This window comes from Littorina saxatilis, linkage group LG5 (genome assembly GCF_037325665.1).
Source record: "Littorina saxatilis isolate snail1 linkage group LG5, US_GU_Lsax_2.0, whole genome shotgun sequence".
Classification (NCBI taxonomy): domain Eukaryota; kingdom Metazoa; phylum Mollusca; class Gastropoda; order Littorinimorpha; family Littorinidae; genus Littorina; species Littorina saxatilis.
Window position 1 is genome coordinate 18,283,918 of NC_090249.1, and position 13,994 is coordinate 18,297,911.

Below are 13,994 nucleotides of genomic sequence, written 5' to 3' on the forward strand. Positions count from 1 at the left end.
GCATCAGAACTTTTTTTAACAAAAAATAAAATAAAATAAACACAAAAGAGAAATAAAGAGATGAGGAGAAAAAAACTGATAAAAAAACATGTTTATAAACTTTCACTTGCTCTGTATTTTTGCGGTTATGTACAGTTGTAATATTTTATTTTGTAACTGTTAATTAAGCAAAACATTAAAATGAACTTACTTACCTGCAGATGTCTGTGAATAATGTGTGTGTGTGTGTGTGTGTGTTATCCATCTTTGTTATTTTCCAATACCATGATTAGTACTCAAAACAATGATAAAGCAGTAGACACTTTTTAAAGGCATACTAACGCACTCCCGTGTTTACAAAGTGTAGTTTGCCCACAATCGATGTCAAACGCACCATAAGACCATATAATGACGATATGTCACCATGCGCGGACCATAATACATGCATTACAGCTTGTTCTGAGGATGTCAACAAAGCCGCGGTGTTAGCTCCCTTGCATCAACGTTACATGTGTTGCCAAATCTATAAATAGGACCATCTAGATCAAAATAAAAATTCAAATATCTCAACATTTAAGGGCTCCTAGACCACAATATTTTGCAGGGAACTTAATTTAGTCTGTCTCCAGCTCTGGGTAAAGCAATTAGCGTGTATATTCATCAGCTTTCTATGCCTTTAACAATTTATTGGCAATCACACAAAAATCAATACTCTTCAAATATAAAAATGCATCTCCATACCAACAGAAATTAACAGGACAGGCAGGATAAATGAAACACGTGCTAATTAGTGCTTCAAAATTGCAGTGCTGCCTTAATCATTCAAGATGTGATTGTCAAATACAAATGCATGTAAGTATCTTGATTTCAGTTAATGCTTGAAAAAATGTATTTCAGACAATGAAAGTACATGTTACCGTCATGTAGTACATGGTTTTCACTTGTTAGTAATGATTTCGTCATTACCTAAATGCTATCCTAACCCCACTCAAACAATCAAGATTTGACCAACAACAACAAAACTAACCATATATCTACAAAACAAAGTTAATGTGCACCTTTCTATAATTTGGAAAAAAGGAGTACTTACTGTATTATGCCTTCATATTTATCAGGGTTGTGATCGCTACTTTTTAAAAAGTAGCCGCTACTTCTCCGCTACTTTAGTAAAAATTTGTAGCCGCTACATTTCCGCTACTTTTTTACACAAAGTAGCCGCTACTTTTCCGCTACTTTTCAAAAAGTAGCCGCTACTTTTTCCGCTACTTTTAACTCCACACAAGCAGTAAACACAGAACAAGAAATCAAAGTCAGAATACATTTTATTTACAAAAATCTTCACTAAAAAACAAAAGTTAAAACGATCACGCAGAGCAGATTGTTTATCACATCTTTCACACCTTTCACACCTTTCCGCCATTGTATTTGATGAGGACTTTGGCCTCAAAATTACTGTCTGTTACTCTGCCCCTGTTAGGGGTCAGGATCAGTCCTGCGGCGCTGAACAGCCGTTCAACCGCAGCAGAGCTGGGCAGAGTTGTGTTACTCGATGAAAGCAAAGCTTGCTAAAAAATTATCCAAAAAACTCGGTAATACACGTCCGGCTGCCATCGTTTGCTCTTGAGAATGAAGTGTGAACTGAGTGTGAATGATCGATCGATCATTGAGTAGGCCTATCGCGATTCAAAACAATGTAACTTCCGGTGTAACTTCCGGTGAGTATTCGCCGAAAACACTCGTTAGCAGCTCATAAATCTGTGACCACGCGATCAACACAAATGTCCCTAAAAGATTACACATGTAGCGGAATTTGTAGCGCAAAATCGCTATTCGCTACAAAAAAATAAGTAGCGCCGCTACTATTTCGCTACTTTTACAACTTTCGAAAAAAAAAGTAGTTTACCGCTATTCGCTACTTTTTTTTGTAGCGGCGCTACATTTTGTAGCGGCGCTACATTTTGTAGCGGAAAGTTCCGCTACATCACAACCCTGATATTTATTTATTAATAAATTGCTGGACATTTCTGGACTGTCAAAAATTATCATCATAAGTATGCATAAACAGGTCACTCTCTGACTCCAAACATAGTAATGATCAAGAACTATAGCAACAAGCAGCAATTGAAAGACATAAATTGAGAAAAAAAACACCTTCCCTCTGTCTTCCAGCACTGTTTTCTTACACTAGCAAGATAATGAACGCTGAAGGTAAAGAAGAAAATTAGCAACAAAAACAATTCAAATAAATTAATCTAACCCTCATACATATAAGCAGGTGTTCCACTGGCCCCAAGCCCTGTGATTTTGAACAGTGACCCTGCCAGTGGCTGTTTCTGGAACTCTTCATCATCAAATCTGCGCGCGGTGGTAACGTACAACTCATCCAAGTTTTTCCCGCCCCAGCTCAGTGATGTCGTCTGCGTCACTGGTAGCTCTACTTTCTGAAGAGTTTTACCTGTATGAGGAGAATAATCAGATGTCAGAGGCACTAGCTTGAGAGTTCTAATTAAGGAGTGAAATTAATCTTAGATTTCTGTGTTTTTGTTGGTCTTACCATTACTGTACTAGTGGCGGTCAGTATAGTGGCCATGATATTATCAATAACTTGAAGGTGGGTGTGTGTGTGATTGTGTGTGCGTAAGTATGTGCGTGTGTGTATGTGTGCATAAGTGTGTGTATGTGTGCGTAAGTGTGTGTATGTGTGTGTGCGTGATCGCGTGACCTTTTATTTGAGAAGGGACTGTCGGTGAATTGGGGTAGTTTCACACGTGTATGTCCACTATGAATTAAACACCTGATATACCAGTGTACTCCACATACCATGGCAACCAACACCTCCAAACGCAGCACACGAAACCAAACAAGTCAACAAGGAACCAACAAATCAAGTGATCCATTTATAAAAGTTGCTTGATCAAGATCACCTAACTTTTTCCCGCCCCATTCACAGCTTATGATTTTTTCCATCCTATAGTGAGTGAGTGAGAGTGTGAGAGAGTGAGAGAGTGTGAGAGTGAGAGAGTGAGATCAAATCAAATCAAATCAAATCAAATTTTATTTTACGAGGGTTGTGGCATAAGCAATATAAACGAGCTTCTTTTCAACCAGCCCTCGCCCAGAGAGGGACTATTCTAATCTTAAATACATATATATATATATATATATATATATGTTTCTTTCACAATTTCTGATGTTTTATATATATATATATATACACAAACGTAAAACAATTACAAAAGATAAGCATGACAGTGAAAAAAAAATTAAAAAAATAAAAATAAAAAAAGGCAGAAAAACTATTTACATGACTATATACACGTTGTAGACTATACATACATTCTTGCGTTATGAAACACTGATGCTTTATGGACAGATATGATCAATATGAAAATAATCAGAACGAAGTGAGAGAGTGAGTGAGTGAGTGAGTGAGTGAGTGTGTGTGTGTGTGTGTTTAACTGTTCTTTATATTGACGTGTTTTAATGTTATTATGTGTTCAGCTGCAATGTAATTTCTCTTTTGAGATAATAAAGTACAGTATTATTGTATCGTATTGTATTGTATTGACCTGTCTCTGGGTCAAGCCGCATGACCGCTCCCCCATTGAAGAAGGCGATCCACAGCTTGCCCTCCGTGTCAATGGTCATTCCATCGGGCACTGCCCCAGGAATGACGGCTTTGTCTCCGCCTAGCTGTTTGACAACACGCTGGCGATCTGCAACAGGCAAGCGAACACACAATCACTGAAATGAATGGGTTTGGGTACTGCTGTGTGTTTTAAAACATTTCTGGCACGTTTTAAAGCATGTCAATGTTTGCTTATGTTGTTGTGTTTTCACAGTTCAGCTGTAAGCACTAAGAATTTTTTTTAAATCAGTTTGAGGGTAAGTAAATGTAGTGAGCATTTTATCACATTGCTTCATCATTTCAGGCAGTTGCATGATTATGAATCTTCTTTTCTTTTTTTTTAGCCTGTCAATCATAATGCAGCCTCAGTCACTCATTTTGTGAATACATTTCTTCATAGTGTCAGTAAATGTATACCCACCTGGGTACATGTTAGACCCCCTCTTTTGTAAGACCAAACTTTTTCACATTTTGAAGCAGAGGTACCATGCAGTTCAATCAATCAATCAATCAATGAGTCTTATATCGCGCATATTCCGTGGGTACAGTTCTGGGGCTCTGCAGTGATGCCGTGTGAGATGAAATTTTATACGGCCAGTAGATTGCAGCCATTTCGGCGCATATTTACCTTTCACGGCCTATTATTCCAAGTCACACGGGTATAGGTAGACAATTATTAACTGTGCCTAAGCAATTTTGCCAGGAAAGACCCTTTTGTCAATCGTGGGATCTTTAACGTGCACACTGAAGTCAAGGAAACAAAAAGCGAGAGAGAGAAAGCACCAGTCCTGTTCTAGATGCAAAAACAGAAAGAGAGAGACCAAGAGAAACAGAGGGAAACATGCATCAGAGAGAGAGCGAGAATAATTACTAAACAACTAAACATTTACTACGGTTTCGATAGCAACCTACCAATAGTCCCAGCCTCCAGGTCAAAGTCAAAGGCGTACAGGTTTCCAGCGGGTCTGGAGTCGATGAAGAAGAACGTCCTGTTGTCCTCTGACCACGCCAGTCCGTTGGACACGGTCAGTCCTGGCAGATGTTTCTTGACCGTTCTGTCCACCTCTAGCGAGTATAACGTCCCAGCGCCCTCAGTGAAACCTTTACCTGGTGCGGGGCTGACAGTTCCTTTGGACAAACATGAATTTAAAAAAAGTTATCTACAGACAGTCTTTAGACGTGTTCAGTGCGCATGACTGATTTTATTCTGTCTTTTATCATTCAAGCATTTGCAACAGCTATAAACACTTTACCCTCAGATGCCAATTACTGTGCCTATGTGTGTCCCCAGAGTTGTTGTTTTCTTCCATTATATTTTCTTTCTTTCAGTCTTTCAGTCTTTAATGTTTACCTTGTGCCTGTTTCTTCAAAAGTAAATAAGGCACAAACTTATTTGTTTGTTTGTTGTAGTCATAACTACCTGCGGCACATTGTGTTTCTTTCTTTCTTTGTTTTCCTCTTAGCTTGTTCAATTACTTATCTGTTCATCTGTACATCATGTTACAAGAAATCTACATTCTTTATCCACAACCTAGATTCGTCATTAACCCTCACCTGCCCAAAGGCGGCCCTTTGCGTCACACTTTCCGTCGTTGACGCGATTGGGGGTACCTGGATCCAGTTCCTGAATGACGGTGGTTTTGCCTGTTTCGAAGTCCAGCTCCGCAAAGCGCCGTCCCAGTCCTATGATGTATCCCCCTGCCCTGCGAGGCACTATAGGGCTCACCTGGTCATCTGCAATAAAATGGTGAAATTTAATAAGAAGCATGGGGAATAATTAAAATGTAAAGGGTGGATGGGGTTTGTCTCAGGGCGTTCACTCGATCTGACTCTCTCTTAAATGTCTCTGTTTCTCTCTTTTGTTTAATTGTTATTATCTGTGCATTCACCCTCTCTCTCTTACTCTCTCTTACTCTCTCTCTCTCTCTCTCTCTCTCTCTCTCTCTCTCTCTCTTTTCACTTTAGTTATCTGTTAAAATGTAGAATTTTAGTTTTCTATTTTCTATTTTTTATCTTGTATTTTTATTTCATTTTTGTAGTTAGTCCCTCTTTGGGGCGAGGGCTGGATGTAAAAAAGCAGACCACTGCTTAATCTACTACCCTCGTTAAATAAAGAATTGTCATTGTCATTGTCATTGTCTCTCTCTCTCGAATTCCCTCAAAATGCCAGCTGATGGACTCCCAACAGCTGTGGAAGGTACACTGGAAGCCCTGCTCAAGGTAAACACCGTCTGTTCCTGGAAAGTGTGTGCAGAAGGAACGAAAACTACAGTTGTCCTGCGACTTGTGTCAGCCTCTGACTCTGACCGGCCAGCCATGACTCAACATTTTCGACGAAAGCCGCCAAGCCAGCTTCAGCGCGACAAGCTGCGAGCAGAAGAAAGAAAGAGAAATAAAGAAGAAGAAAACCGTGTCGACACATTGAAGGCAAGTCATGAAATCCCTTCACTGTTCAATCCCGCTACCCTTGTTTCGACACAAGAAGGAAATCAACAACAACTGCTGGAATGTGAAAGTGACACACAACACAGTGACAGTGACATTTTTGCACGTGTCGCACGCACTGCTGACAACAAGCTCATGGAGCGTGATAACAATAGACAGGGTGAGGCTGACGATGTGTGTTTGTCGCCACGGGCCACTGAGTCACGTGGTGTGTCTGTTTTGGATACCTGGCTATCAATAACAAAGTCTCTGAATAGAGAAGGTACACAAACATATCAGAGAAAAAGGCATCTGACCTAGGTTACAATCTGTCGGCCATAAAGGGGTATATGTGTCGGAACTGAAGGACCGATCAGCTGTGCGTGCAGTGAAAAATGTGCACAGGAATAACTCTTTTCGAAGAGTGGTTCGTGACAACACAGATGACAGACAATCATTGTTGTGTGAAACTGACGATTTCGTGTTGGTCACCGATTGCAGCACCGACAAAAGTCCCGGCACGTACTGGATGGTCAAGCAAGCAGCTCGCCACATGCTACGAGAAGAACAGGAGTACCTTGACAAGCTTCGACATGGTTCACCCGTCGACAGGAGAAAATTCGCCGGTCAACTCCGAACTGCGCTACACGAAGTGTCCACTCCGGGATGTGACAAAATATTACCTCGGTTAACAGCAAAGCTATTCGGTTCGGATATCGTATCGATGTTGTGGGTGTGATTCGGAACTTTTGTTCTCATCTTGACATTTTGGAGAACAGTGTAATTTGCATTACACAGATCCAACGGACAATACGAACACTGACGTGGAAACTACCATGTCGGGACAGGGATGTAGGCTACACTGTTATGATGTCTGTGATGAAGGTGGATACACGTTCACCATGCATGTATGCGATAAAGCCGACAAACGATGGTTTGAGGGGGCAAGCTGTGTTTATTGTCAGCCATGAAGATGATCAGTGTCGTGACAAGGGAACTAACTCTCGTTAGTTACTTAACACATTAGTAGCAGTTGCTTCCCTTAGATGGTAACAGATTCTCAAACACTACAACTGTGAACCATCCCAATGATCGGTGCATGTTTTCGAACTATGTGTACACCGATTTCCCTTCCCCTCCTTTCCCATTGCAAGGGGCCAATGGTATCCTTAGCGGATTATGACTTTATTCAGTTATTCTGCAGAAAAACAGAAATGCTGGAGAAAAACTGTTTGTTTCTGCAGCATTTCTGCATAATGTCATCTTTCGCGAGAGCAACGTTTTTTTCTGCAGTAAAACAGTTTTACTGCAGTAAAATTGAAATCAAGAATGCCGCGCAGTAAAACGGTGATGTTGTTTTACTGGAGAAAAACTGTTTACACTTTTTCTTCAGCATTTTGGCATTATTCAGTTATTCTGCAGAAAAACAGAAATGCTGGAGAAAAACTGTCTTTTCTGCAGCATTTCTGCATAATGTCATCTTTCGCCAAAGCAACGGGTTTTTATGGAGCAAAACATTTTACTGCAGTAAAATTGAAATCAAGAATGCTAGCTGCAGTAAAACGGTGCTGTTGTTTTACTGCAGAAAACCTGTTTACACTTTTTCTGCAGCATTTTATACTGGCTCATTATAATGTTAGAGCACGCGAGCCCCCCTCTGTCGAGAGATGGACTCATCCATAATTACCAATGGTTGTGCGCGACACGAATCTATTTTGTCTGTCTGACTTCCTTTCCGCCGGAAGTTCAAAGTTTCAAATTAAACAATGGCACCTGTCAGCAACATTGTCACATTTTCCCAGACGAACGCAGTAGTCCACTTCGTGTTCGATTTGCTTCAGAAATTGTTCACGTTCGGCCGCCATTGTGAAGTTGAATATAATGCCCTTATGCTACACGCCTTCTGATTGGTACACTGCGGAACAAACTATTATACTATCCCAGGGGGCGACGAATATAAACGCTACTTTACAAGGTCGTTTGTTTTTCTCCAGAAAAACTGTCTCAGACTATTCTGAAGAAAATGTTAATCGCAATAATAATGCTGCAGAAAACCAAGTAAACATTATGCTTCAGAAAAACTGTTTTACTGCAGTAAAAAACGTTGCTTCGGCGAAAGATGACATTATGCAGAAATGCTGCAGAAAAGACAGTTTTTCTCCAGCATTTCGGTTTTTCTCCAGAATAACTGAATAATGTCATAATCCGCCAAGAGCCAGTACAAAATGCTGCAGAAAAAATGTAAACAGGTTTTCTGCAGTAAAACAACAACACCGTTTTACTGCAGCATTCTTGATTTCAATTTTACTGCAGTAAAATGTTTTGCTGCAGAAAAAAACGCTGCTTCGGCGAAAGATGACATTATGCAGAAATACTGCAGAAAAGAACGGTTTTTCTCCAGCATTTGTCTTTTCTGCAGAATAACTGAATAAAGTCATAATCCGCTAAGGATACAATGGCCTAGCAATTAAACTTTCGTATTCGTACTCTCTCTCTCTCTCTCTCTCTCTCTCTCTCTCTCTCTCTCTCTCTCTCTCTCTCTCTCTCTCTCTCTCTCTCTCTCTCTCTCTTTTATCATTGTATGTCTGTGCGTCCCAAGGACAGATTGTAAGAAAATCTTAATCCTTGTTAAATAAAGTTCAATTCAATTCATCTCAATTCTCTCTCTCTCTCTCTCTCTCTCTCTCTCTCTCTCTCTCTCTCTCTCTCTCTCTCTCTCTCTCTCTCTCTCTCTCTTTTGTATAATTGTTCTTACTATTCAAGGACTGGATGAAAAAAAGCAGCACATACTATAACAATGTTATCATTGTAAAAACAAATTACGAGGTAATTCTCTCACTCACAATCCCTCCATCTCTCTCCCTCTCTCAGTTTATCTGTCTCTCTCTCTCTGTCTCTCTCTCTCTCTCTCTGTCTCTCTCTCTCTGTCTCTCTCTCTGTCTCTCTCTCTGTCTCTCTCTCTCTGTCTCTTTCTCTCTCTCTCTCTCCCCTCTCTCTCTCTCTCTCTCTCTCTCTCTGTGTCTCTCTCTCCCTCTCTCTCCGAGTCTCTCTCTCTCTCTCTCTCTCTCTCTCTCTCTCTCTCTCTCTCTCTCTCTCTCTCTCTCTCTCTCTCTCTCTCTCTCTCTCTCTCTCTCTCTCCCCTTCACTTGGAGCTAATAGCTCTCTTCTCACCAAGCTGTTTGACATCGTGTTGCCCAGTGGTAGTGTTGTAGCGCTGAGCCTGACAGCCAGGGATGTCCACGAAGAACAGAGTCTGTGAAGCGTCGTCCCAGTGAGGTGCCTCCCCCAGCTGTGGGCAGACGTTCTTCAGAACCACCTCCACTTTTGGACTGGGTGTTGCCATGGTGATCTGTTACCTGCACCTTGGTACGTCACATTGATAGATTAGTAGAAATATCAATACATTTCGTATGTATCAAAATGTTCATGATGCATTCGACACAAGACTGAAATAATGTTAAAGCTGGAGAGAGAGAGAGAGAGAGAGAGAGAGAGAGTGTGTGTGTGTGTGTGTGTGTGTGTGTGTGTGTGTGTGTGTGTGGTGAGTGTGTGTGTGTGTGTACGTGTGTGTGTGTGTGCCGTGTGTGTGTGTGTGTGTGAATCATGGTGTGTGTGTGTGCATGTGTGTGTGAGTGTGGATCTCTGTCTGTCTGTCCGTGTCTGACTGACTGTCAGTCTGGTAATCTCTCTTTCACACTGTATGTCATCGTAGAAATGTTGCACATCTAGTAGAAATGTAATTAGCAGAACCTGAAAGTAACAAACAAACCTGTTCCACCCACAATCCGTGAGTTTATTCCTGCTGATAGTTTTGCACACTCTGTACAACTGATGATAAAATGAACTCAGCATGAAGTTTTATCTTGTGTGGAAGATATAAAACATTAATCGATAGATGTACTCTCTTTCTTCTAAATTAGTTTTGCTCTTTTGATGTTTTATATTTAGCGCATAATCATTAAGCGTGCAGATTTCAACATGCAATTATACAGATAAATGTATTCAACTCAAAGATAGGTTAATGAAAATGCAATGAGCTTTACAAAGTGTAACGATTACAGTGGAACCCCCCCTTATAAGATCTCTAAAAATTTCATCAACTCAGGTCTTACAAGGCAGAGAGTCTTAAAATGGAGGTCAATTAATTAACATCTGTCATGATCAGAATGTCTAGAAACTGAAAAGTAGGGTCTGAAAAGAGAGGAAGTCTTAAAATGGGGGGGGTCTTAAGGGGGGTCTTAAAATGGGGGTCTTAAGGGGGGTCTTAAAATAGGGGGTCTTAAAATGGGGGTCTTAAAATGGGGGGTCTTAAGGGGGGTCTTAAAATGGGGGGTCTTAAAATGGGGGGTCTTAAAATGGGGGAAGGTCTTAAAATGGGGGTTCCACTGTATATGGTGGGGGAGAATAAAGTACAATAACAATGCTATCTGCAGTTAGATTGCAAGCTTGTCAAAAACAACGAGTTGTTCTTATTGATAACAAAAAGCTGATAGCAAGCCCATCGCATGAGGTATGTGTGTGGTTCACTAATGTTTGTGCGAAAATGCAGGTCTACTTGTGAGAAAAACATACATCAACATCTCTATGTATGTGTTAGAGCCTCTGATCGGTCTGTCTGTTTGCCTGTCTGAATGACAGATCACTGATTTGTGTACATGTTGTGTGTAGGCAGTGTGACAGAAAGTGAGACTATATTGTGCATGTGGTGTGTGCATGTATGTGTGAGGTCACGGTGTGTCAGTGTGTGTGTGTGTGTGCGTGCCGCCGTGCGTGTGTGTGTGTGTATGTGTTCATGTAGTGTGCGCGCATGCGTGTTTGTGTGTGTGTGTGTGCGTGCCGCCGTGCGTGTGTGTGTCCATGTTTCTGTCTGTCTCAGTGTCTGTCTGTCTGTCTTTCAATCTGTCTGTCTGTTTGTGGTTGCTGCATGCGTATTGCATTTTTGCTCACACGCGGCGTCAATGTATGCCGTGACAGTCAGTGTCAGCGTGTCTGCATACAGTATCTTGTACTTTTGCATGACAATTAATCTCTCGCATGTCCACAGACCGTCGACAGTTCTGTAAACGCTTACAATATGAAATTCAGAAGAAAATGTACTCACCGAGAAGCCCCGAGAAAACACAGATGCAGCGGGCGGCAGTGTCTATAGCAGTGAGTGTGTCAAAACGCAAGATCTTGTGCGGCCACCGTTTTCATGCAACCTACACGTGTTACAGTGCGACCCCAAAACAGTTTACCTAGCGCATTAGCTGATACTGCAGTGAATGATCTAAAAATAGAAACACAGGCGCAAGCCAACAGTTGGCGTGTGTGTCTTTGACGTGCTGTCAAAGTGGGAGGAGGGAGAGTGCTCTCTCTCTCTCTCTCTTTTTCTCTCCCCCCCCTCTGATTTGCACTCACACACACACACACACACAGGTACACACACAAACCGTACACACTCGAGTCACACACATGGCACACACACACACACCCACATACACCATAAACCGCCGTACACACACACTCACACACACAAACACACCATAGACCTATAGTAGATATCTAAATATAGGTCCCTGAACATACAAGGCCGTACGTACCTGGTACACACACAACCCAATAGCACTGACACAAAATGTGCATCTTAATTTGGAATCATGTCACAAATGGACAAAACAAGTATACTTTGTCTGAAGGACAATACCGTCTCAAGCAATATTTCTGGGAATAAAAACAAAGGCAGCAGGTAAACTTGATCTGTTACAATGAGAGTCGACAGTGATTTTGATGCGATGTCAAAGAGGTTTGTAAGGAGAGTGCTGGCTGTCTCAGTGTCTGTCTGCCAATCTGTCTATCTGTCAGTCCGAGTCTGTCTCTGAGCTACATAAATTAACAGATTGCCGCTTAATTGCCTCTTCACACCGCACACACACACACACACTGCACACATGCGCACACACACACACACACTACACACACACACACTATAAATGATATGAAATTACCTCACCTTACCTTACCTTACCTTACCTTACCTTACCTCACCTTACCTTACCTTACCTCACCTTACCTTACCTTACCTTACCTTACCTTACCTTATCGAACAATCTGTCAACACGGCTCTTCACAGGCACAGCAGTTAAGGTGTTACGAGTGTGTTTGAGTTGCGGTTCTTGCTCATGTTTATACTCACTGAGTTACTTCCCTTGGATCTGGATCTGGATCTGGATCTGGATAACCCGCCTGGGTTGGTGGTTTGCGGATGCGAATGCGTATACGCACGGTTCAGTGTGCTTTCGCGAAAGGGTGTGTCATATGCACGGCTAGAACTAAGATACTTCTTGATTTCAGTAAATAGTTTCATTACATGTCAACTAGTTCGTTTTTAAATGATTTTTTAGAGATCGCCAAATGGTATTGTGTGAATAACATCATTCGATCGATTGTACGCACGGCGCCGTGCTTCTAGTAGCTCAATCCATTCCTTCTTTCCGGTGTGGAAACAGTCGTGTTTCTGGCGAAAGAATCGGCGTTTTCAACTCGCCATATCTTCATATTCATTCGGACTAGAACAACGAAATATAAATTTCTTGTAAAAAAAATCCCGAGCCTTGCGACTCTGGTAGTCATTTTTCTTACGCGAAGCGGCCTTTGGTAGGTACGACAGTTTTAGTCACCCAAGTATATATCTAAAACGCACGTGGACGAGTTTTCAATGGCGTATTTGAAGTCTGTGAATGTTGTGATTACAAATCATTTCGGGGCACCCCTCAGTCTATACGTACAGACAAACAAATTGCATGGAACGAAAGTTGAGAGGCTGGACTGTAAGTTGTTGTTTTGACTTCTACAAATCTCGCAGGTCTTTTATGCAAAACAGACTCAAAATTGCATTGTTCACGCAAGTGTAGATGACGAGACTATCGAAGGAATGGAATACACTTGCCTACAGATATAATAGACAGACACTGTCTATTTATATCTATGACTTACCCTAGCCCCATATGTTAGAATAAAGAACATACTTTGCTCTTTTGAATGATGTATGATTTGGCACTGTACACAGGATTTTAGACCTGCCCCCGAAGTGATTTTTCCATAAACCCGTCAAAAAGCTCACTCTGTTTTGGCCGTAAAAAGCGCCCAAATGAAGTCAATTTCTAACCTGTGTCGTGTGTTCGAAGGAGTACATCTCAGCGATGCCATTGCCTTGCAACCTCAAAGAAATATATTTTAATAACCCGCTAAATGAACGTTTTAAATAAAAGCCGGAGATTTGCTTCGTTTCTTCCCAGTCAGCACACGATATCGGGTCGATATCGGTCCGATATCGGATTTGACCGGATATCTCGGACCAAGATATCCGATATCGGTCCGATATCGGTCCGATATTGGATTCCAAGTTTGCTCATCAGATTAACGTTAAATTAATGTTAACTTTTTACGTTAATTAAGTTAACATTAATTTAATGTTAATCTGATGAGCAAACTTGGAATCCGATATCGGACCGATATCGGATATCTTGGTCCGAGATATCCGGTCAAATCCGATATCGGACCGATATCGGATTCCAAGTTTGCTCATCAGATTAACATTAAATTAATGTTAACTTTTTACGTTAATTAAGTTAACATTAATTCAATGTTAATCTGATGAGCAAACTTGGAATCCGATATCGGACCGATATCGGACCGATATCGGATTCCAAGTTTGCTCATCAGATTAACATTAAATTAATGTTAACTTTTTACTTTAATTAAGTTAACATTAATTTAATGTTAATCTGATGAGCAAACTTGGAATCCGATATCGGACCGATATCGGACCGATATCGGATATAACGTTAAATTAAAGTTAATTTTGTTTACGGCTAATGTCAGTTTTACCAAATAAAAAGCATAATATAATGGTTAGATTAACGTTATTTAAACATGTGTTTTTTTACGTTGAGTGCAAAAATAAAAAGAACCAAAATAAAAC

General features: G+C 41.0%; 1 protein-coding gene across 2 annotated transcripts; it reads right to left on the reverse strand.

Moving 5' to 3' along the window:
• Positions 1-654: 654 nt before the first annotated feature.
• LOC138966466 (regucalcin-like) lies at positions 655-11,295 on the reverse strand. Of its 2 annotated transcripts, none has more exons than XM_070338723.1 (6): positions 11,133-11,295; positions 9,203-9,393; positions 5,162-5,341; positions 4,520-4,735; positions 3,549-3,695; positions 655-2,434 (listed from the first exon to the last, which is right to left on the reverse strand). In XM_070338723.1, the coding sequence occupies exons 2-6, from the start codon at positions 9,372-9,374 to the stop codon at positions 2,232-2,234; spliced, it is 918 nt and encodes a 305-aa protein (XP_070194824.1). In that variant the 5' UTR covers positions 9,375-9,393; positions 11,133-11,295; the 3' UTR covers positions 655-2,231. The 2 variants fall into 2 exon arrangements, with proteins under 2 accessions (XP_070194824.1, XP_070194825.1); XM_070338724.1 differs by lacking the exon at positions 11,133-11,295 and adding an exon at positions 9,801-10,004.
• Positions 11,296-13,994: the final 2,699 nt, after the last annotated feature.